The sequence below is a fragment of the Schistosoma mansoni genome, chromosome 1 (genome assembly GCF_000237925.1).
Source record: "Schistosoma mansoni strain Puerto Rico chromosome 1, complete genome".
In the NCBI taxonomy this organism is placed as follows: domain Eukaryota; kingdom Metazoa; phylum Platyhelminthes; class Trematoda; order Strigeidida; family Schistosomatidae; genus Schistosoma; species Schistosoma mansoni.
Genome location: NC_031495.1, coordinates 11,944,360 through 11,970,731, shown reverse-complemented (window position 1 = coordinate 11,970,731; position 26,372 = coordinate 11,944,360). Strand labels below are relative to the sequence as shown.

General features: G+C 39.0%; 1 protein-coding gene across 2 annotated transcripts; it reads right to left on the bottom strand.

Annotated features, from left to right (window-relative positions):
• Positions 1 to 310: 310 nt before the first annotated feature.
• Smp_076630.1 (putative nonsense-mediated mRNA decay protein) lies at positions 311 to 16,150 on the bottom strand (the record flags this gene model as incomplete). Of its 2 annotated transcripts, XM_018793279.1 has the most annotated exons (10): positions 16,076 to 16,150; positions 15,379 to 15,455; positions 15,211 to 15,345; positions 15,019 to 15,178; positions 12,280 to 12,426; positions 10,506 to 10,596; positions 10,136 to 10,214; positions 2,117 to 2,213; positions 1,045 to 1,162; positions 311 to 648 (listed from the first exon to the last, which is right to left on the bottom strand). In XM_018793279.1, exons 2-10 carry the CDS (start codon positions 15,402 to 15,404, stop codon positions 311 to 313), a joined length of 1,191 nt encoding a protein of 396 aa, XP_018647807.1. In that variant the 5' UTR covers positions 15,405 to 15,455; positions 16,076 to 16,150. The 2 variants fall into 2 exon arrangements, with proteins under 2 accessions (XP_018647807.1, XP_018647808.1); XM_018793280.1 differs by having other exon boundaries at positions 15,211 to 15,455.
• Between the last annotated feature and the right edge of the window lie 10,222 nt (positions 16,151 to 26,372).

The following is a 26,372-nucleotide window of genomic DNA, read 5'->3' as shown; positions in this document are numbered from 1 at the left end:
AGTAGGATAGGATTGACCAACTACTACACAGTCTTAAACATCACATAGGCGTATTCGATCATAGTACATTTAATCCTTTTTAAAATAAGGTATGATTAAAACACTCTACCGAGCTTTTAAGCTATCTTTTTAACTCAAGTGATTTGAATGTCTAGATAAAAACGTTAAAAGCATTATGACAATCACACAATAATTATGAGGTGTTGATGATCAATATGAAACGGAATGGAAGAGTAAAATCATATACCTGAAATTCGTTTCAAAAAGCAAGGTCATTAACTTGAAGTTGTCAAACAATTAAATTCTAAACTTACCCAAGTACTTTATCTCCAGGATGTAAAATACGGCCAAGATGGGATCTAGTATGAATTACACCACTATCCGATTCATTATTAAGCTGAACTAAACCTGTCTCGTTAGATGGATCTTTCATTACCCATACAGAGACTGGTGAGTGTTTTTGAGACAACTTTGCACCAACGGGATATGAAGTACTTGATGTAGTGTATGATTTTCTGGAAGAATTCATTTGGCTAGAATCATCTCTTTGTTCTTCAATTTCAAGTACAACAAATGGTGAAAAGTGTTTTTGTGTTGTTATTGACATGAATGGAGATGAGAAATAAGCCTTACTGTCTACATAGCAAACTAAAAGAAAGTAAACCACATACAAAAAATGGTTTTAAAATAAGGCTAAACGAATGTAGTTAGGAGGACAACTAGTTAATAGGTAACAAAATTTGTCTACAGATTCAAAATATTTGGTCGGTATCATTTATCACCTTATAGTCAGATGAACATTAGTCACGATACCAAATCCAAATAAAGCCTGCCATTGTCGACCACTTATCCAAACAACTATTAAAAATTGACCTCTTTATACTATTGGCGAAAAATTTGAATAATTATGGACGCTGATTGCTGTCAAAATAAACCGCACACTAACGTACAATAAAACATCGAAGACTGAAAAAATGACAAGATAAAAAGTAAAACCTTAAACATGGAGTAGCTTGCGATTAAAGATAAAAATAAACAACTCACCTTGACAAGTTAAAGGATCAATTAAATGTATGGCATCGGTAACTTTGCTGACAACACACAACTGACTGATACCACCCAACTTTTGTGACTGAGCTCGGGATAAGCAAACTATGTCATTCTTAGAAAAAAAAGTAGATGTGAAGATAGTTTTCAATAAATTAAAGAAAGACCACAGAGGATTTAGAAAAACACCTGGACGTAAATATGACTCATTTTAAAATAAATTAGACTCTCACAGGTGATTCCTCCTTTAATTGCCTTACTAAGTTACTAGTGAAACTCAAAGGATGAAATTTGAATATTGATATCAGGTGATGATAAACGGTATCTAGATAATGACTATATCAAAAGTGTGGTTATATTTACTTATTATCTATTTAAACACAAACATTGGTACAATGAGACACCAAAATAGATGAGCAACACAAAATCATTTGATTTGTGTGCAGGCTTGGATACTGCCCGGGCGCCTAAAACGAAGCAGTGGTGCATCAAAAAATGAATGATTGGCAGTTCTCCGTACAAGGTTATATTTACAGTAAGTATTGAAACTAAATATTTTTCTATTATTATTTAGATTTAAAGAATTGTAAGTTACTTACATCATACAAAAAAAGTAGAAATAGACACTCATACGCCGAATCAAGTAACCCGATTTTATTAATATTACTTATCTCTTCAGTTTATTAAAACCCCGTTGAATGGATAGAAAGGTTCTAAAAATTTAGTTTCAATAAATAAGCGAACACGTAAAGAGAGTATTAAGCGGGATATGGGCATTAAAAGTCACCTGATACTTATTGAGAGCTTACCAACATAGAAACAATACCGTAAGAGACAAATCAGTCATATAGAAATAAAGTTGCTACTACTTTCTTAACCGTTATAGTCCAGTTTTGAACAGAATGGTATAAATTCAGCCTTAAACTATAGAAAATAATGAAATAAGTTTTGTTAATGAAATAGTACTTATGTAGAGGATTTCAACAGTTTGCTTAAAACATAGGCCAATTTAAATGAGCAATGGTAATTAATTATTTATTTATTTAAATGATCATTATGCTACACTTACCTTACAAACTGGTGCAATTTCCACAGAAAATGTATATTTGTAATTGTAAGTATTATTATTTACATCATGCGACTTTAAATGTTGTGCAGTTTGATAGCTGGGAATAAAAACAAACAGAATAATATAAATAAATAAGAGTTGATAGGATATTTGAAAAATGTACCAGAATGAGAACAATACCTAACACGTATGAAATAACCAGTTAAATCAAATGGTTAAGCGACAAAAAAAACGTGAAGTTTAAACTTCTTATAACTTGTGGCCGCCTGGACGCCCTGTTAATGTATAACGTGAGAATACCGCCAATTGGAGAGCAGTGAATTATCGATCGGACCAGTGACATACGAAACCCGTACGAGCAGTCTAGAGTACTTGTCAGTCCTGCTTCTGCCTAGCCCAGTCAGTTAACTCCACAACACCAATCTCAGCCTCTACAGTATGAATCATTATATTTCAAACATACTGAATTTATATACCAATCAAACAGACCACGTTGTACCACAAAATAGAAAATAACATCTGTACGAGATTCAGCTAAGTGTGGTTGTGAATAGGGGAAATAGTAAGTGATAGACAGGGCATAATTCAAGAACGGTAAATCGTATGACAATAGTTCATAAGTCAAAATAAAGCTTATAATATGGGGGACATGAATATGAATAGTTTAGTTAATTAGCAATTATATGATAAAAAAATACATGCATAGTACTGGTTCATAATTGGATCCCAAAGCTACCATTTAATATTCTTATCGGGACATAACAAAACTTATGATTTAGAAGTTGTGAATTGATTTTCTAAATATCTAAGGGACTTTACGATCCCTCAAGAAATACCCTTCCACGATGTGGGAAGCCGGTAAGTGATATTAGCCCTCATACCCGTAACAGCACACGAGACCAAGTTGGTCACTTTCAAATCCTTCCTACACCTAATAACTCTCTTATCTCCACGACTAATCCTTCCCACGTCCTTTTATCACCTCGCACCGCTAGGGCAAACGATTCGAGTACACGGAACGTTATTCCTGGTCTCCTGAAACCACGCTCTAAACTACATATAGGAACTTTTAATGTCCGAACATTGTCCCAAATAGGACAACAGGCTTCCTTAGCTAGGACTCTAGAATCTTACACCATCGATGTGTGCTGCGTCTCCGAAACGCGCATACAGGATCCGAGTAGCGTCATTCATTTAACCTCACTATGTCATAATAAAGAACCATCTCGATACACGCTTCGTGTATCTGGAAGCCCTGATGCTGCTTCCCGTGGCCTCGCTGGAGTAGGCATAGCATTAAGTCCTAGGGCAGAACTAGCTCTTTTAGACTGGATCCCAGTAGACAGTCACCTATGCGCTGTCCGACTAAACGGATCAGTAAGGACTCGGAAAGATAGGGAAACTCGTCGTTGCCTCTTCGTCGTCTCTGCCTACTCTCCCACTGACTGCAGCTCAGACGATATAAAAGATGAGTTCTACAGGAAACTTTCTGACCTTCTCCGAAGAGCTAGGCGTTTTGATGTAGTAATATTGGCAGGTGACTTTAATGCTCAAGTAGGTAAACTAAGTGAAAGGGAAAGACACCTAGGTGATTCTTATGGTGTCGTGGCTCAAAGAACAGATAATGGCAACCGTCTGTTGCAGCTGTGCTCAGATAACCGCCTATTTCATGCAAATACTAACTTTAAGCATAAGGAAAAACATATTTTGACCCGGCGACCCCCGAATTCGTCCCAACGTTGGACCCAACTAGATCACATCGCTATCAGCCACCGATGGAGGGGCTCGACAGAAGACTGTCGCTCATTCTGGAGCACATGTTTAGACTCAGATCATGCTCTAGTGCGAGCAAGTATTTGTCTGCGTCTTACTGGACGTACGAAAAACACTGCAGGGAAGCCTCTAAGGGTTCTACTTAATGATAAGCAAGCTAAGAATATATTTCAGGAACTGGAAAAACAGTTAGACAGACATGTAAGTTGTGCCCACCCCGAAGCAGCATGGGATGACATCCGAAAAGCTGTGGAAACAGCAGTGATATCCGCTAGTAAGGTAAGCCATAAGGTCAGGGAGAAACAATGGATCTCGACAGCATCTACCACACTGATAGATGCTCGAAAACTCATCCCACCTGGCTCTGAACTTAACGAAGAGCGGAGTCAGCTTAAGCGAAGGCTAATAAGAAGCCTACGCAATGATCGTGAACAGTGGTGGGTAGCGAAAGCAAGAGAGATGGAAAAGGCAGCGGCAATAGGTAACAGCAGACAGCTATTCACACTTATTAAAGAAACCGGCATTAAGAACCCAACTATTAGCGAAACTATCTCAGACAAAGATGGGCATATCATTCATTCTCAATCCAGGAGATTGGATCGATGGGCAGAACACTTTAGGGATCAGTTCAACTGGCCTTCAGCCACACTTCAGTTACCCACGGTCCCCAGTCGTCCTGAATGGCAAATTGAGGTAAGTCCACCAACTCTCTACGAGGTTGAAAAAGCTATAGGAAATCTGAAGCGAGGGAGAGCAGCAGGCCCTGATAGGTTTACTCCTGAGATTTTTAAGAATGGTGGTCCAGTACTAGCAACGAGATTGACCGAGGTCTTAGGTAGAATCTGGGAACTGGACGTAATTCCATCTGACTGGTCCCAATCACTGATTGTGCCAGTCTATAAGAAAGGACAAAAGTCCTCCTGTGACAATCACAGAGGGATCAGTTTGACTAATATAGTGTCTAAAATATTAGCTTCAATAATACTTGGACGCCTGACCAAAACTCGTGAAGAGCAGACTAGAGAAAACCAGGCTGGCTTTCGACCTGGATGTGGTTGTATAGACCAGATATTCACACTACGTCAGGTCCTAGAACATAAACACACATTCAGATGCCCCACAATCGTAGTATTTCTTGACCTTAAGGCGGCATTCGGCTCCGTTTATCGTGAGGTTCTATGGCAGTGTTTGTCAGTCAAAGGCGTACCAAAGAAGTACATTAACCTCATAAAGGCTCTCTACTCGAACACAACTGGTCGAGTTAGAGCCTATGGCGAACTGTCATCAGAATTGATTACCTCAAGTGGTGTTCGTCAGGGCTGTCCACTCTCCCCATTCTTGTTTAACTTTGTCATTGACATGCTTTTGGAGATAACACTTTCATCATCTCAATCTCCTGGAGTTGAACTTTTACCGGGAGGCTCATTTGTTGACTTAGAATAAGCCGACGACATAGTTTTATTCGATGAAGACGCTGACAAAATGCAGAGTCTTCTGACCACTATAAGCAACAATGCAGGCATGTTCGGAATGCGATTCTCTCTCTCGAAGTACAAAATGTTACTTCAGGATTGGGTTGCATCGACACCTGAACTAATGATAGAGAGTGAAGTAGTTGAGCGTGTTGACCGCTTCACTTATCTTGGGAGTCTCATCAGCCCTTGTGGTCTGGTGTGTGACGAAATCTTTGCACGGATACATAAGGCTCGTCTAGCTTTCGCCAACTTGCGCCATTTATGGCGTAGGCGAGATATCCGTCTAGCAACAAAAGGACGGGTTTACTGTGCAGCAGTCCGTTCCGTCCTACTTTATGGCAGTGAAACATGGCCGATAAGAGTAGAGGATATTCGTAGGCTACTAGTATTCGATCATAGGTGTCTTCGACGCATTGCTCGTATATCCTGGGACCACCGAGTAAGTAATGCAGATGTTAGGAAACGGGTACTAAGTAAGGATGGCAAATCGACTGATGAAGTACTGAAACTTCATCAGTTGAGATGGCTGGGACACGTGTTACGTATGCCCAACCACCGACTGCCCCGACGTGCAATGTTATATGGTGTAGGAGTAGGTTGGAAGAAAGCTAGTAGCGGCCAGACCAAAACATGGCATAAATCCATGAAGTCGCTGACAAGTGGACTGAGCCATGTTGGTAGGTGTAGACTACCTGGTTGGGACTCGCGAGATGATAGCAACCGATGGTTAGAGACCTTGAATGACATGGCTCAAAATCGTTTGCAATGGCGAAGGTGCATCCACTCTTTGTGTTCTACCAAATTCTAATCTTCTGAACTTCTCATGTCCCTATCCTTTTTCTCTTTCCAAATTTATTTCACTGTATTATACTCCTTCAATAACATCTTCAAACCCTTATCTTTCACATAATACTTATACTCTTACTACTTCTACCAATATGGGATTTGAATCGACAACTTCATCTCTGTGCTAATGTGGTACGGCAACTCGAACTGATGTACGTACGTACGAAGTTCTACGTTGTAACTAACTGACTTACGATCAGACTAATGAACAATATTCTTATTCGCATAATTAAGAACCTCAAGAAACCAATTGTTTCATAATATAGCTAAGGAGCTGTTTTTCATAAATAATGACTTTATTAGACTCATATTTGAGGTCAATTCATTCGATCAAATAAATTACTAGGAAATTAAATCACGGATAGATAAATAGACGGAATACTTTACAGAGAATTAAGAAAAATCACTTATTCATTATCTAGATATATAATGAGGCTGACAAGTGCCATATAGCACGCAGTACAGGTCCAGTGTTTCCTGTCAACTACATCTAACCACCTAGAATATTAACGTAGTACACGCGATGTGCAGTCACTTAGACTAATGAGTACATTGCAACCTGATCGATAAGTTTAGACCAGAACTAAAAAAACAAACAAACATGATGCTGGTCACTACTCAGGGACCAATCAATTATAAATGTCATGATGTTAATGTTGAAGCAAAATATTAGGAGCCATGATGTATTATTTTTATGTACATCTATTTGATAGGCCTGTGACAAAATGAAAAGAAAAAATTTAATCCTATCGCTAGTTATATCATCGGTTACTCATCGATATAAACTAAGAACACTTTATGAAATTTTTTCCGATTTTTACTTTGATAACTTGCTTTTAAGTGAATTGAATTCTAATGACTTCATCTGTTTAGCTTTTTTGACAAGATTCTTTATACAGGAATGGATTTAACAACCGTATCCCCAACCCCCATTATCCAGGCTTGGGACCGGTAGTAACCCTAAAAGGGCTTGAAGTGGACAACTCTCATGTAACACCTAAGTCAGGATTTTCAATGCAAACGACAAGACAGTTCTATCGTGCAAAGCTGAAACTTTGGGAATTACTACAACCAACACCAAGGACAGGTGTTCACAAACATCTGTCTATGCAAGATACTTCATATCCGTTGGCCGGACACCGTAAGCAACAACATACTGTGTCACGGAACAAAACGAAATCCAACTGAAGAGAAAATTGTGGAAAGAAGCTAGAGGTGGAACACTACCAGTCGAGTGGGAGCTTATGGTGAACTATCATCTGATCTTACAACCTCAAGTGGTGTCCGGCAAGGCTATCAACTATTCCCATTTTTGTTCAACTTCATCATAGACATACTGATGAAAGCAACGTTCTATTCGACTGAATTTTCAAAAATTGATCTCCTACCAGGAGGTCCACTTATCGACTTAGAATACGCAGATGATATAGTCCTGTTTGGTGAAGACACTGATAAAATGCAGAGTCTTCTGTTAGAACAGAATAACAATCCCAGAGTGTTTGGGACGCGTTTCTCCCCATCTAAATGTAAATCGTTACTCCAGGATCGGCCTGCGTCAACACCTGAACTAAGGATAGTGAGTGAAGTAGTCGAACGTGTCGACAACTTCACTTATCTTAGAAGTCTGATCAGCCTTAATGGGTTGGTGTGTGACGAAATCTCGGCACGGATTCAAAAAGCTCGTTTGACTTTTGCCAACTTACATCACCTACAGCGAAGACGAGATATACTGCACAGCACTTCGTTCTGTTCTACTTTACGTCTGTGAAACATGGTCATTAAGAGTAGAAGGTACTCGTAAGTTACTAGTATTTGACCAAAGGTGCCTTAGAAATATTGGTCGCATCTGCTGGGATCACCGGGTAAGTAATAGTGAGGTTTGACACAGGGTATTAGGGAATGATGGTAAATCGGTTGATGAGGTCATGAATCTTCATCGACTGAGATGGTTGGGTCACGTGTTACGTATGCCTGAACACCACTGATTACCACGACGCGCAATGCTGACTAGTATTGGCGATGGTTAGAAGAAAGTTAGGGGCAGTCAAACCCAAACATGGCATCAGTCCTTGAAGTCATTAACTTCTAGTCTGAGCCACGTTGGTAGATGCAGACTACTTGGTTGGGGTCCGCGTGACTATTGTAACCAATAGTTGGAGACTAGGTGACATGGCTCAAAATGGATCACAATGGTGTAAATCTATACACTCTTTATCTTCCCTTAAACCTTGAGATTGAAATTGCTTCATAACTTTTTTCCTTCCTATACTATATCCTTATATACAACCTTTCTTTATATACTACCACCACTAAATTAACTACTTCTACGAGTCCACTATTCATCTTGTTGAGCTAATGAGGTATGGCAACTTGGACCGATGCATATATGTGCCTGGTCCTACGTTGTAGCTGACTGACTGACTAACTGAGAACATACATTGAAGAAACTACCAAACTGCATCACCAACCACGCCCTTACTTGGAATCCTCAAGGTAAAAGGAAAAGAGGCAGACCGAAGGGCGTTAAAAGAACAAATAGCACTTTTAAACAATTGGAAAAAAGATCCCAGAACAGAGAAGGTTGAAGGTTGCTGATCGGTGACCTATGCTTCATGAGGGTTATCAGACGTAAGTAATAAGTAGATTGAGGATATTTTTCAAACCTAATATTTACTTGAAACCATGAAGAGTGTATACAGAAAACGTGGAAACGTTTTATACTCAAAAATACAGCGTATGTATAATAGCGTGATCCGAAGGTTTAATGACAGATCAGAACCTTCGAGAGCTAAAATGAACAAAATTACAGTATCGGAAATCGAGTTAGAAAATAATAACCATCACATTCTAATTGAGTGGGTTAATTCTAAGAGTTTCAGAATTTCGATAGTGGTCAGAATCAGTTATTATTTAGGTTTTTCGAGATGGGTGAACAAAGCGATTTATTGCTTTCTAGTGACCGATAATTCCTTAGTTTGTAACTAAATACACGCGAAAACTATGAGAATCTGTAAAAATGTGTATGCTACGATATACTAACATTTTATAGTAAACTACGTGTCCAGAACAGTTATAATGACTAGTCATAGCGAAAACAGATACTGTAATAGAAAAAATATATTACACTGTATTTGAATAGTGGGTGACATATCTTTTACATTCAATGAGATACACAACTTTTTGATTTCTAATGAAGCGACCTAAGGACTTTAGTTTCAAAATTTTCTTTTTTGGTATTGACAACTACCAAAAGAAATTTTCACTGGAAATAGAGTAGTATACAAAAATATTATTAAAAAATCGATAAAATAACCATTTGAACAACAAATGAAGCAAATCTTATTACAGAAGCTATGATTTAACCAGATCGAACGCTGACTGAATTGCATCTTATGTTAATCAAAGGAAATTTAGACCAAAACAGGTGAGTTAGACAAAGAGCACGTGAACTTTTAGTCAATGTATATGCTATAATCACTATTTTATTAGTTCAGTAAAGAATTTCTTGATAGCCAAGCTACAACTACTCTAGTGGCCTGGTAGGAAATTGACTAATTTTACTGGAACTAATTTTCGAATTCTAGGAAAATTCTGATGGAATTCGAGATAAGAGTATGTTTTAAGCCAGACGGTGTAGAGAGGAATATCAACTAATATCACGTTAAGTAACGTTTTTACGTATTATTGCCACTTTTTAAACATTCAAATCCAAGAAAACTATTGAACCTTCAGAAAAATGGATAAAGAACTCGGCCTACAGGTCAAACAGAGTGCAACGGAGAATCGATTAATCTATGCTATCAATGCTTGAGGAGTATAGAAAATAAACGGGATCGCTAACTGTATCAAAAAAAGAAGTGAAGCTCTAAAAACAAAGGATTGAATTTAGGAAATCAAAAATAAAATGATCAAATCATCTACTCACCGGCAAGGAGAACGTTTGGAGAGAAAATTCACAAACGTGACTGCTTGTGAACGAGTGCTGAAAAAGAAGTCAATACCTCCTGAAAATTGTAAGAAGAAAATTAGGTATAAAAGAACGAAAAATTATAGTCAAGGTGAAATATTCAGCGTATCCCTATAAAATTGGGGTCTTAAATATACTTAGACAAAGATTGGTTCCTGGGAGAGCTTTTCTAGCCAATTCGAGTCTTCTCTGAATGCGGTTTCACAAGGAAAAGTCAATATCTTTAGCTTTGCTTATGCGGACTCAGACTAGTATAAGAATAAAACCATAATATTTAAGACCCGAATCGCAAATATTTACCATCATATCAAAGCAAATAACTACCTACCTGAAACTTGTTTAATATTTGAACAAGCTTTATGTGCACCAGAGCGAAGAATAACTTGTTCCAAATGCAGTAGTGTTTTTTTATGATCAACCTGCAGGACGAAACATCAAGATTTAGAACATGTTAATTCATTGGAGAGATTTTACAATAAATTTTAAGGCGACTTAAAGTGTATTCTAGTGTACTGACAATACTTATTTGCTAAAACTCTATCACTAACAGTAGGAAGAGACCCTGATTCATGGCACAAGATAATTCCGTTGAGTAAATGGAGCTGGGTGTCTTTAAAAATCTAAAAAATGAATTACCGGATTAATAAATAAGTAATTTACAATTTGTTTACCTGTTGCAGAACAAGTAACGATCATTTTTTGTAGTCATTGTTTCCATCACACAAATGTATTGACTAGTTTAAAATAAGGATCAACGGACAAAGACTTCAAGGCGACGTTTATACTTAGTCAGAGGCAAATAAATCTTATCAAAACTAGTGCAGAGGGCTAACAAATTTAAGGGGTCAATGGGTGGAGACTCACAAAGTAACATCTAATAGAACCCACAATACCAAAAAGCATCGATATGGTAAGTAACTAAATTAAAGATGGTATCGCACCTAAGTGCATAATTAACATGTGTCGATAAACATTATTCTTGGTACGTCGCTAAAAAACAGTATGGTCTACATAATATATCTTTAGCTTAACAGGATTTAATTAAGATACTCCTTTCAAATATAATGTACAGGTTCCAACCAAGATACGGTTTGTTTACTCGGTTATGAACCTAACCGTCTGAGTGAGCATTGGTGATACTATTCGGCTGTTTATTCCAAAGTACAGTGAGGCTTTAATCTGTCTTGCTAGTGAAAAGGTGAATGTTTTAACCATTAAGCAAGGGGTTTATTTTTGGCCTAAAGTAAATACAGCGCGATAAATGTTATATAAAGGCTAGCTCATTCCAATACTGAATGTTGCGACCAAATAAGCGTTTGTGGCAATTCAAAATATGAGTACTAAGATAAAAAGTAGTAAAAACCTTTCTTAAAAGATGTTGGAGGCTTTACACGAATCTGCTTCGGTTTGGGCACCTGGGCAGCATCACAGCCCTCACAAAATCCAATGAGATTTGTGTGGCGCATATATATCTGGTGCCCCATTGTACCAATATTTATGTGTTTAAATAAATAAATTACACGAAACGCTTGAATATTTCCAACCTTATCAGGTGTTATGAACCAAAAGTTAGAGTAAACGGCAAAGTATCGATACAGGAGTGATAAAACTAAATGTCTCAGCTAATTCTATAACTAGCGTTGTAATGGAAACCAAGGAGATACTTATAAGTAACAAAATCAAGAAGGTACTCAGATGTTTAACCCATGTTTACAATCTGAAGGCATGCGAATGATATATGAAGAGTACCTTAAAACGGATTCTACGTAAACAATTTTTTAAAGAAAGAATTAGTAGTATGATCATATAAGTAAAAACAAATGATCTTTGACCGGACGAGACATAAAACCCCGATACTCAGTTGATAATAATTCAGAGGAACTGGCTTAACAAGTACGAGTTTGCGAAATAGGTTTCGAGTCATACATATTGTTTCAGTATCAGAGATATAAAACAGCTGGCCAAGTTATGATTAAGTCGATATCAAGGAATATCACTATAAGGTATATACAACAAAAGAACATCAGTTACTAATAACCATATAATTACTAATGAAACGTCTATTTATCGCTAGGTTTCCTTCAAAAAAAAATGAAGCTTACTTTTTGACGAACTTGGACGCAGGCATTCCAAAAATCTTTGGCAGCGTTACGAGTACATGAGGTACATTGTTGAGTGTGAACTGTGAAGTCGATTGGAATTTGTTGTTCAACACGATCACCTGTTTGTAATGTTCCCTGAACGGTTATCTAGGAGAATATTCCCAAAACGTTAGATTTGAGGTTTAATATGTTTGAAAACAAATAAAATACATAGTTATTGAGGAAATATTTATGTGACATCGAATTTTCTCCAGAAATGCACATTCATTCAACATTTATTCACATAATTCTAGTAATAGAAATAGGCATGTAATCATGTGTTAGTAGCATCTAAAATACTAGCCTCAATAATTATCGGACGCCTAACTAAGACTCGTGAACTGCAAACACGAGAAAATCAGGCTGGCTTTAGACCTGGTCGTGGCCGTATCGGCCACATTTTTACTATTCGTCAGGTTTTAGAACACAGGCATGCTTATCGGCGTCCCACAATGATAGCAGAATTTGTTCCTGTAGACCGAGGGGTTTTGTGGCAGTGTATCATTGAAAGGCGCACCTCAGAAGTAGATAAACCTTGTGAAGGCTCTTTACTCGAACACTACTAGTCGAATCAGAGCTTATGGTGAACTGTCATATGAATTTACAGCCTCAAGTGGTGTCCGACAAGGCTGTCCACTATCCCCATTTCTGTTTAACTTTATTATAGACCTACTGCTGGAAATAACACTCTCGTCGACTGAGATGGTTGGGTCACGTGTTACGTATGCCTGAACACCACTGATTACCACGACGCGCAATGCTGACTAGTATTGGCGATGGTTAGAAGAAAGTTAGGAGCAGTCAAACCTAAACATGGCATCAGTCCTTGAAGTCACTAACTTCTAGTCTGAGCCACGTTGGTAGATGCAGACTACCTAGTTGGGGTCAGAGTGACTATCGTAACCAATGGTTGGAGACTCTGAGTGACATGGCTCAGAATCGATCATCATGGCGCAGGTGTATACACTCTTTATCTTCCTTTAAACCTTGAGATTAAAATTGCTTCATAACTTTTTTCCTTCCTATACTATATCCTTATATACAACCTTTCTTTCATACATTACCGCCGAAAAATTAAATACTATGAATTCTGTGTTCAAAATGTTGTGCTAATGAGGTATGGAAACTTGGACAGATGCATATGTGTGCCTGGTCCTACGTTGTAGCTGACTGACTGACTGACATTTGTTAGTAAAGGATAGGTATTTTAAAAAATTACCCAGAATATCCTAAACTCACATTTTACCAACTTCAAGTGCTGTCATAGGATAGAATACTAGCAATCTTTAGTTTTGTGATAATGATAAGATTAGTTTTTACACCATCACATTTTTTAAATAGAAGCACAAATAATTCAAAAGTTTTAAGCTTTTAGATAGAATGTTAAAATATGGTATGTAAAGGAAAGTTTACTTTTAAACAGCAGTCTTGGTATTTCATCTACCTTCAAAGTAAATACACTAACGAATCCGAATAAAATATCTAGTAGCTCGATCTCTCAAGATGCTTAGAGATGTAAGAGAAATAACGAACAGAAAGAAGTGCTTCTGTTAAGATACTAAATAAAAAACAGGACAAAAAACAACAGAACGTGTGACGTCTTCCCGCCTAGTATCTCTTGTAAATGACGCTTTTCCTAATTCTTCACAAATCAGGACAAGAACTGAGAGCGAACAATATATATTTCAATAACCTAATCAACGGATACAGGGGAAAAATTGACGTCAGAATCCACCATCTTGATCTATTTGCCAGAGCTGATCGGTCGAAATTGGGATGTTAGAGCATTCTGATTTGAGCCTGGTCAGTGAGGGGCATAGTCAGGAATCTATCCTGCTAACATAATTCCTATACTGAAGTTCGTAATAAGCGAATGTCGGAAATCACACATCAGATGTGCACAAGCACAAAATTGTTGAGAGACTAATGTTTACAGGAGCATTTTCGTATAAATGATGTGGTTTGTGTTAACAGAGGTAAATTCGAACTAGTATATGCCAACTCTCTTTTCATGTGACCCCGACTACTACAAAAACACAGGTCTTGAAAATATTTTGTTGATAAAGACCTCGAAAGAATCAAACTAGGTTCAAGTTCATTCAGTTATATGCCAATTAAATTTACTGATTACTAGATACAGAAATTATCAACTGATCAATTGTCGCTTGAATGGGAAACCACAGTCAAATATAAAATAAATGCACTGAAGGTCAAATGGAAAAAGTTAACACTGAATAAATTATTGCTCAAGGTTAGTGAATGACAATCACCTTAAATCAATATATAGACTTTGAAGATGATTTCGCTATATTACGTTGCATTCAGGAACACAGCTAAGGAGACAAAGTTCTTTTTTTCCCTTGTGGTATATATATATATATAACAGAATGTTTGTTTTTAGAGATGAATTCGTACCAATCGACTCCGCTTGCATGGCAAACTATCTATAAACATAAGATGAGAGTAGCCAAATACAAAACTGCCAAATGGGCAGTATTTTCTACATTTATTACCCAGAATACAGTGCCTGCAGTCAGCCATTAATCCTGTCCACAATATACACCCATGATAAGCAAACGTGCGAATGAATCTAGTATGATGTAACGCACTTTATGATTTCGATTACTTAGACCGTCATTTTAAATTCATTAATTTAGCAACAAACTGTTAAGCCAAAAAGCAAAAGAGATAAATTAGTACCTCTATAGATATTCTTCTACTATGAGGCTCCGTCCATATAAATCTAGCATTCCGAACTTCCAAACCTTTCTTCAGTCCACGGATCTTCTTGATGCATAATGAAAGCAATTCTGGTGACTCTGGTTCGGCAGAAACCCAATTAGATGGTGGGTTTAAATAACTGAAAGCAATAAGAGAATGTATGTGTCCTACCGTTCACATTTCGGACAAAAGGTTACAGTGTTTTGACGGTCGATGTGTTCAGCAATGTCTGCCTCACTGGATAGGCATGTGAAACACATATTTGCAGTATTAGAATACATCTGAACGCCACATTTGCAGCAAAGACTAAATCCAAGTGATTTCTAATTTCCAACTTACATTAAAGATAGACCTTGATTAGACATCTTTTACGAATGGATTTTGTGATATAACACAGACAAATATTTACTTAGCGGCTGAAAGTGAAACGAATTTTAAAATAAGAAATGAAGTTCATTAGGGAACAACAAGGATGTAGGACAATAATTTATAGTAGTGGTACTTAAAACAAACTTGACCTGATAAGAAAGATCAGCATCAGCTGACCATACTAATTAACTGCTAAACCTTGATAGACTGAATATTTCTCCGAAACTTGACTACCTAGTTTTCGTTTGTCCCTTACAAATGCTTGTAACTCATACATGCTGTTCACTGCCTACTTGGTGTAGTACAAAACGCAACATACATCCAGACGGATATTCGTGACCGAATTTAAAAAGCCATTGAGAGAACAAAGAACTTATGTCCGAAATGCAACGCTTGGTCGCAGAAATATAGCCCGTTGACTGCTGCCACACGCACATGATCATCTTGTTCGCTTAGTGGCTTCCAAAATCAATCATGAGAGAATCGTCAAACATTTATCTGGAATTACTGTCTATTCTGGGCGTTAAACATTAGTGCTCAGTAAAGGTTGCAATAAATTTGATTTACTATATAACGTTAGCGCAACTATGCGGATGTATTATTTTCTTAAAACTTGATTATGCCTAACATTTATGAAGACTTGTACGCAACAGAAAACGGAATTTACTAAGGTTAGCACACAGTAGCTAGAGGTTCACCCTCATTCGAACACACGTGACGTTCTATTTTTTAAATGTGTGTGACCTTCATAACCTTCATAACAGATTCCATTAACAACTACTATTTCTGGGGTACGGAAAACGTAGTTTCTTAGGGTCGAAATCTCAGGTTTTGAATGTTTTCATTGTATAGAATATCGATTCTGATTGCGATGGGGCAGCTGATCGCAACCGTTTTTCTTTCAATCTTCTCATAATGTTATAGAAGGTTACTAGATCTTCGATACCATCCAGTCAGGTCACTTCTGTTCAATATTCTAAATGAATTTGGAAAGGAATCAAGAGTTTGATGATGCCATATGTATGTAATGTTTCACTCCTCTGGTAATTCATAAAGTTGATTTTGTTTGTTATGCTGACTATAACACCATACCCGTAAGATTTATTTTACTTTGTCCATAAAAGCATCTTTGTTTTTTCGTACAAAACAGACTTCTAATGGTAGTGATGACACAGAGTGTACTTCATCAAAAGTTGCCTCTGACTTATTTGACATACCTGAACTCATAGTAACCGCGGTAAATGGCATTATGGGTTTCAGACCCATATCACATAGGATAAGTAACCCAAGAATCTGGTTTGTACGGATAGAAGCCTTGTTTCATACACGAAAAATCCGGTCACAGGCAACCAAATACGCCCTGCAGAAGTCGGAGATTTATTCGACCAAGCCCCAGAAGAAGACTTATATGATGAACTCAATATACCAGTCATTCGACGCACATCAACTTCAAACGAAAAAGACTTCAACAACTGTTGGCAGCACGCAAAGCGGAAGATAGAAAGCCGTCACAACTGTTACACTTGGTGGAGCAATAAGCTAGGTCGTACAAATTAGATGAAGGATTGTTAAGGCAAACATGAATACAACGGTTACCCTATAAAGTGAGACAGATACTCAGTGTGTCAGGAAGGCCAGTCAATCAGAAGGATCTGAGATATACAGCAGATGAGATGATGGGAGTCTACCCTGACTACCCCATTGTAAACACACTACAAGCTACCGACGAAGAGAGAACCAATTAAATGGCAACACTCCACCAGTTGTTTGATTTGTCCAATATATTTGCAGCACTACAAGCAACTATATCCACTTTTTATAAGATATGAGCTACATTGTCCTCTAGAAAGAAGCCATTTTTAGACAGCAGTCTGAGTCCCCTAGACCACCCCCAGAAGTATTTTAGTACCACTAGAAGTATGGTAGCATAGTACAAATATGTACATGCTCATGAAAATTTGTATCATACAGCGATGACAACCAGGGGAACGTGCCAGACAGATAGTAATTGCGGTCAGTGTTTCTAGTCAACTGACAAGCCATCACCTGCATGCCATGATTAATATTTCTGGTAGGGAATTTTTAAAAGGTGCTGATGCGAAAATTGGCATAATCCCACTGACATTATCAAGGCGGAAAGGCACCTTGGGTAGGAAATTGTTACTCCAGATGGCCAACGAAGCCACTATCCATACGTACGGTAAGTGGTCATTATTACTATTAGACCTAGGACTTCGCTTTCACAGATAATCATAGTCACACAAGTAAAGCAACCGATTTTTGAAGCTAACGTTCTCGTAGCTTATTACTTACTGTTTCACATGAATGAAAATAAAATTGTAGATGGAGACACTTGCCCACATGTAAACGGTAAAACTACCTATCGCGAAATCCACTGTACTCACGCCGTGAACACGATAAATTAAGTTTCACTGATATTCTATCAGGGTATAATAGCATTACAAAGAACGGTTACCAGAACGGCTGCACACCGCATCATATAATACTAGATGTAACCACAAGGACCAACCAATTTGTACATCACGTAGACTATCCTCAGATAGGTTGAAGACTGCAACCATCATTGCAGACCGAGGTCTTTAATTTTCATCTGTCACATTCCAGCAGTTTATCAGTTTCTTGTAAATGAATAATATAGAACAACGACCTGTAGAGGTTGATTCCTCTGCATTTGACTCCAATGAATAATATCCTGTTAACTGAGTATTTTCGGAGAATAAATCTCTTAGTAGTATTATGAATTTACTCGAGGTCATTAGAACGGTAGAACACCAGTTGTAGGGCTAGTGATTTGTTAACAATTGGTAAAAATCCTCAGGCAACGCAGGAAGCTAGCACAGAGTGAAGTTACAGCTTCTTACCGTCATGTGAAACCACTCACATATATCAGTAGATAGGAACAAACGTCCCATCTTCGTAGAGGCCCGCTCTGGTTTCCATAGGAAATATCAAAGGGTCCGCTGGGAGATGAGAGGATCCATATTCTATATCTAACATCATACTGCGAAGCCCACTCACATCACTTGTTTTATAATCGTAACCAACCGTAGTTGATTGTTATCATATGACAAAGCGCTACAACTCTCATATTGGACATTAGAGTCATACTAACGTTACTATTCTAATGTATGGAAATTTGTTCCCTGTTTAGATTGTACATGTGCCCTATAACATATTAACATGATTAAGCAACCTAGTAAAGTAGATTCTGTAGCATTTATAACAACATCATCTTGCCTGTAAACTGGCATGCCTCTGCAACATATTTTTATTTGAGAATTTGTCATCTTACGTCGTAGTCGCATCATTTTGTTTTCTTCGCACAAACAAGTTGGCTGATTTGTTCTACTTTGCAATAGCCATTAAAAAACAAATAAAATCCTACTAGCAAGGTTGCTTGTATGAAATGGTAGTCAGTATAATGATCATCTACGAGAGGCTGCAAACAGCAGCATGGACCGAATCCATGACGCAAAATTCATCAATCGTCACCCGTTTTCCTTTACGGTGACCAAAATCACGGGACATTAGTAATTTCATACATTGCATCTTAGTCCGAGGCTCTCGTTCAGAATTCTAAAAGGCCAGCAGTTGTAATGGCTGCTTTACGGATACCAAGGTCGGTCAAAGATGTTTGATTTTACGTTCAAACGAATGCAAGATTCTTTATAAAAATGTACGTGCATGTCTGTAAAGGTCCTATATGTGTTAGGTTTGTTTGAAAATAACTTTGTTTCTTACACTACACTTGGGGTGAAATCTGCATACTATGCAAATGACTTGTTCAGTTACGGGCAATAGATTTGTAGACCTATGGTCCACTTAATCATTAGTATTACCCTAATAATAAAACCGATCCTAAAATTGTAGACTTTTCATATTGTAACTGCCTAATCTATAACATCTTACTTGGAAGTCATATCACTGCCTACACTAATTCATCGTATCGTAACAATTACCGATATCTGACGGAGAACACTTTCAGGCTGGATATAGAACAATATATCCAATATGAATAAAAGGGATAAGACAACACACAAGAATGGCCAAGCCTGCACGGCTGAGCATTGCTATACGATCGATTGGATCAATTGAATTCCTTCTTCACGCCTTCTCCATCGTCAGGTTTTTCTTCGCATTAAACGTTGAATATCTATTTTTTACAGTTGTCTCATGTTCAGCTTTGAGGAATGTGTGGTTAGGGCCAAATAACACTACATATTAAGGAAAATCCGACAGCCTTTCAATGGGGGGGATCAATTTATACGGGAAAGAAGACTCATTTACCTGTAATATGAATAGACTCAACGAAAAATAGCGGAAGTTGAAGTTGGCAGTGCAAGGTATTCAAAGTACGTTAGATTCCATATTGATTGGTTAACGTTTATTTCTAAACTTTTCCTTCATCCTGTGTACATACCAATCCTTGGGAATCAGTATTATCCTCGTGAACTTACAGTAGATGACACATGAATTCAATCTAACAATCAAATATACAGGGCTAATACTGGTATCTGTAAAGTACAAAATTTGAGGAATTTCAGTGTATATATACCGTAGCGAAACTTCTGAGAATAGAAGCCAAAGTAAGACAAAAGATTATTGCCACTTGGAAAAAGTATACATAGGGAGGTCCTAGCGCACACAAACACATAATTATACGAAATGGTGTTAACTTTTACAGTGTTTAGAATTATATGATTTTTGAATGCCATATTACTATTATGTCGCTTCGTCCCAAATATTTTTATTTCGTTTATTTTACCTTTGATTATCACTATGTTTACTCTGAAGAGACACTTATGCCATTGTTTTACACATGGTTTTATGTGCCATTGTCAAGCCCTAAGCCAATCACAACAGCTCTTCTCGAAAAGGTTTTATTATGTACTCTATATTCTCTGCCACGATTTTTTATGACAAATAAAACCAGAATATCAGTGTAAGTAGCTTCTACGTACGGAATGGAGAGGCGGCATGTTCTGTTCGAACTTGTTTATTTATCTTTACTTCCAACAAAAAACACATTGATAACCCCCAGAACCCAAGATTGACCTTTTAGTCCAGTAGGATTAAAAATGCTTATTTCCTGCCGACAAGAAACGTATTGTTTTTACAAGCATAATTGATGGCATATGAAGATTTGCAAAACAAATATCAACCCAACAGGGTCGTTAAAAAAGAACACTAAAAGGGTTGAAAAGAAGCTTTAAGCCAGCTGTATTTAACCGGATATTGCTTCTGCTGGATTATTTTTTGATGATTTGGATGTAACTTTCAGACGCTCTGTTAACTCGGCTGTATGCCAGGTTATTTGCCTAGCGGGAAAGCACCCAGGGCCAGACTTATCGCAACTTTATAATAAATTGACTGTTGATACACATGAAAAGCCTTGTTCGAATGTTTTTAAGGAAACTGGTCTATCATAGTTTTGGCAGTCTAGAGGTTTGTTCTTAGGGTTGGTTAATATCAACTCAACGAAACTGAAGTGATTTAATCTAGTTTTTAAGGGGAACCTTGCATGATGTTTACAGACCATAGACTAAGCATTGCCACGACGGACCGACACAGTCTTTTTATGACCATGTTCGTCTCACTCGTACGAACGTAATGTCCCCTATCTAAATATCCTGGACATCTTTGGATGATAGTCATACGCTAGCGTCAACGCGATTGTTTCAAAATGTGGTTGCTTCATTTGAGATCCATTTAGAAGGCTGCAGCAAACTATTTTAATCGGTCCATTCAATTCTTGAATACATAGACTGTTAGACGTGTATATCTATACAGATTTAGCCATTAACATTGTGTATGATGGTTTCTACTAGTTTTACACCCTTTCCTGAGCCTAACGAAGTTTTCAAATGAACTGGTGCGACATCAGTTTTCAGGACGACAGTCAAGATGCAAGAAACAGGAAAAAATTAGCTCTTCAGTGATGAGGATAGTATGTCTGTATACCTACAGTAATCCTCCCACATTGTTTTCCAATGAAGGTTCAACTTCTCCTTGAAAATATTCACTGATGAAGTTGATACCACTTGTTCGGGCTAGACGTTTCAGTTATTAACTACTCGATAATAAAAACGGAACACCGATCATGTTTTATAAATTCGCGGTTTTTGAACCTTCTTGTCATGTCCTCGGAGATGATTAGTTCTGGAGAGAGCAAAAAGATAAGACATATTAACACCTAAATCGTTATTCAGGATATGGAATCCCAATCTAAGGTCACATCGTCATATAAAATGCGACAAGGAGAAGAGGATCGGGCGTTTTAAAAGCCCATTGTAAGGAAGTTTGGAAAGACCCTTCACTAACTTTGTTCCCACAAGCTGAAGTGTGTTATTATCTTGGGCAAGACTTGGACTGGCTGCTTGAACACAATATTTCAAGTGCCGTCTCATAAAGGTGGGATCTAAAATTCGAAATGTCTCCTCCTCAAAGCATTTGAATGCTCTGAAAAGTCAACATAACGTCCAAAAACATTCAGCGGTTGGGTTGTGATGCGCAGTGGTTTCTGAGTCATTGCTTACTGTTACTCATAAGTCTCTGTCTTCCTGCACTCATGAAAGTGATTTATCGTCGGCAGTATACTGGTATCTCTTATTGGTTCCTATGTGCAGTAGCACACCCTTTCTATAATTGGTTTATGGGCCCTAACATTCGGACCATCTAACTAATTCGTCTAGGTCAGCTTGGAGATCAAGATGATCAGCCTCACTACTTACTGTTATCCAGATTCTGACATCGTCTGCAAAAAATGACGCTGACAACTCAAGCAGTTTCGGTAACTCATCGACGTAGAGAAGAAAAAGTTGGGGATCCAGAATGGTGACTTGGAGTACACCTTTTTTGACCGACTTACCATTTATCCTTAAATAGTCTTCAGCTACAGAGGAAGTTCCTTATCTATTATCGCACGGCACATGTTATTCCAAAACTCGAGAACTCCTACATAAGTCTCAAGTTGGAGACCTTATCAAATGCCTAACTAAAATCTACGGATATCATGTCAAGAGGTAAACCATTATCTTAGGCTTTTGTCCAACCCTCTCCTGAAATTAGTAGGTTGATTAAACATGATGCCTTTTCCGAAACCCATTTTACTCAGATTTTGACAAACCGTGTGATTCTATGAGGCTTAGCAACTTAGCCTGAACTGTTTCTTCAAGTAACTTAATTCCTGTACTGTTTAGACTGATAAGTCGGTGGTTAGACACGATCCGTCTCTGTGCTCAAATATAGAACTAATCATAGCATCTTTCCAACTACCACAGAGTCGGCCTTACCAGAGAGACATGTGATTTACTCCGAAATAATGTGCGAAAAGAGTGACAGTGCTAGTGGACGTAAGTCATCATGAGCCAGTTACTGAATAGGTCTGAGATTGTTAATCAATTGAAGAACGTTTCCTCACTCACGTGCACAAATCCCATAGCTGGTATCTCAGTGATGTGGTCATGGCGAGCAATGTTAACTATACTCGCGGAGTACACTTAACTGAAGTAGTCTGATAGAAACTCAGCCTTAGCCAGATTTCCGTCAGCTGGTATACCTGAGTTTCCGTGCACAAATAATGGAGGAACGCCGTTACTACGCTTTGTTCTTCGTTTAGTATACGATAACAATCGTTTTGGGCGGGTGCAGCTATAATGTGCCAACCGTCCTTCCTAAGTTGTGCGGCATATAGTTATAATCCCTTTACATATATTTCCAATTTTTCAGTATCCATGCTTCAATGATTTGTGGCCTGTGGATAAAAACAAGTCCCAGACGTGTTTTCTACGTCTCAGAAGCTTTCTAGTCTCCTTATCGATCTATGTAGGCAATTTAATAGTCTCCATTTTGACCATGGGATAAATGGTAAAGTTACAGACACGAATGTGGCATCAAACTTATCCTTATCGTCTTAGGTCTATCCATCTTCAGAGACCGACCAATCTTTTGAGAAAGCACAGACTCTGATTGCCAGAACGCTATCCCACCAGATAATGAGATGATGTGGAGCAGATACACACGGTACACTAAGTATTCTGAACCTAAAGTACAGTAATAATAATCATAATAATGTTTTATTCTCAAATAACAGTTTGTTACATGAGGCATGCCAGTTTACAGGCATTATTTATTTATTTAATCACATACATATTGGTACAAAGGGCACCGGATACAAATGCGCCACACAAAATCATGAGAATGGGAGGAGAAAAAAGAAGACGCGTATATATAAAGGATGGAAAAAAAGAAAAGAAGAGTAATGATGGGGGGAACTGAAATGTACAATCAGAAGAGCTCTCTCAGTTAGGAAAGTTATAGCCACTCTTTATGAAGAAAGTAAAAGAAGGTTAAAGCAGGATCGCCACTGGCTTTTATCCTGAGCCATATCTGATAACGTCTCTAGCCACTGTGTTGCACCATCTCTCGGACCCCATCCAGGGAAACGTAAATGACCAACAGAAGCTAGCCCTTTACAGCTTTCTTTCATACCACGACACCATGTCATACACTGACCTCCTCTCCGCTTTTTCCAACCAGTCCCAGAGTCGGCAAATAATGCATGACGTGGAATTCTCTGGGAAGACATTCGTAGAACATGTCCAAGCCACCGAAGTCGGTGTTTCAAGATGGTGACACCAACTGAATTATCGTCTCTGCGCCCAAGCACACGATGCCAAACCTCTGCATTACTAACATGGTGTTGCCACTGTATGTCAGCAATCCTTCGGAGACAACGATGATCGAACACAGAGAGACGTCTAACATCCTCAACTCGGAGAGGCCAGGTTTCACAAGCATAGAGCAAAACTGCTCTCACCGACACGTTGTAGATCCGACCCTTTACAACCAGACTAACATCAAGAAGGCGCCAAAGGTGGCCCAGATTGGCATAAGCCGCCCTGGCTTTCACTATACGTGCATCGATCTCATCACTCATGCCACCACCAGCACTTATGCAGCTACCTGGATACACGAACTTCTCAACTACTTCAATCTGCTCACTATCCAGGGTGAGTATAGGATGAGAATCCTGCCAGTCTTGTAGGAGTACTTTGCACTTGGAGGGTGCAAAGCACATGCCGTACCTGCGGACACTGATTGCCAACTGATTAAGTGCGGATTGCATGCCTTGGGCATTATCGCACAGTAAGACAATATCATCCGCATACTCGAGGTCGAGAAGTCGTTCTCCAGGCAACATATCCACACCGCCATTACTTACATCCATCAGAGCTGTTTCCAGAATGTCGTCGATGGCAAAGTTGAAGAGGGATGGTGGGATCGGGCGACCCTGCCTAACCCCACTGCTTGAATGGAACAAGGGAGAAAGGTGGTTGTATGCCCTCACTCTGCCTGAGGTGTTCGTATACAGGGCTTTTAAGATGTTAATAAACTTCTCAGGCACACCCTTCTTCAATAGACAATCCCAGAGAACAGTCCTATTCAACGAATCGAAGGTAGCCCTGATATCAAGAAACACTACGATTGTTGGCCTGCGATAAGTATGACGGTGTTCTAACATTTGGCGGAGGGTGAAGATGTGATCAGTGCATCCTCGACCAGAACGAAAACCAGCCTGCTCCTCGCAAGTCAATCTTTCTCGGGTTTTAAACAACCTACGAAGAATGACAGAAGCCAATAGTTTGGACGCAATCGGAAGTAGACTTATCCCCCGATAGTTGTTACAGGAACAACGTGAATCCTTTTTAAATATAGGGACGACTATCGACTCATTCCATGATGTTGGAACACTTTCTTCTTCCCAAACCTTTCCAAACAACACAGTCAATTCCTTAGCCAGAAAGTCACCACCATCTTTAAGAAGAGCCGGAGGTAAGTCATCTGGACCCGGTGATTTGTAACGTTTCAAGAGTTGGAGTTCCTTGAGGACTTCCGCCTCATTTGGTGGATCAGTCGTCACCGGCCACGGGGGGCAGGACAAACTGAGTGATGTTGCCGGAGCAACAGGCCAGTTGAACTGCCCTTCAGAGAATTCCGCCCATCGTCCAAGACGTCAACAGATGTTAGTGATTGGCATCCCATCATCCTCGTAGGTTGTTTCACTCACACCAGACTTCTTGCTGCCAGTGGCCCGGATGAGTTGGAAGAGCTTCCGGAAGTTACCAGATGCAGCTGCTGCTTCCATCTCATTAGCACGCTCCGACCACCAGGCTTCTTGGTCCTTACGCAAGCTTTGCCCAATTTAATTACGTAACAGCCTTCGTTTGTGGTCATACTCACGGTCACCCGGAGTAGACCGACGGGCTTCCATCAGTTGTAAGGAGCCAGAAGAAACCCAGTGCTTGTAAGCGGGACGTTTCGCGAAGCCGCAAGCGACTTTACTCGCCATTTTCATGGCGTCGTGAAGATGCAACCAATGCTCATCTATACTTTTCGGTGGGATGGTAGCTAGCCTAGAAGCTAGCTCCGCTCGATACTTACTTGCAACAGATGTTGCAGCCAGTTTACTAACATCGATCCGTTGGTGGTGGTCAATCCTTCGGCCATTGAAAAGTAAGGTGAGATTGGCGCAGACCAGGGCATGATCAGACTCCAGATAGGTACTCCAAAAGGAGCGGCAGTCTTGTACACAACCACGCCAGCGGTAGCTGATCGCGATGTGATCAATCTGAGTCCAGGCTTGAGATGCAGAGGGAGGACGCCAGGTGGCACACCGGCGATGACTGTGCCGGAAGTTAGTGCCAGCCAGAAACAGGTAGCAGTCTGTGCACAGTTGCAGCAAACGGTCCCCGTTATCTGCCCTGCGACCAACAAGTCCCCATCAGCCACCTAAACGACTCTCTTCTGTGCCTAGACGCCCGACCTGTGCATTCAAGTCTCCGGCTAATACTACAATATCTGTCGAACGCGCTTTCTGGAGAAGAACTGTTAATAGACGGTAAAACTCATCCTTGATTGCATCCGGGCTGCAATCTGTCGGG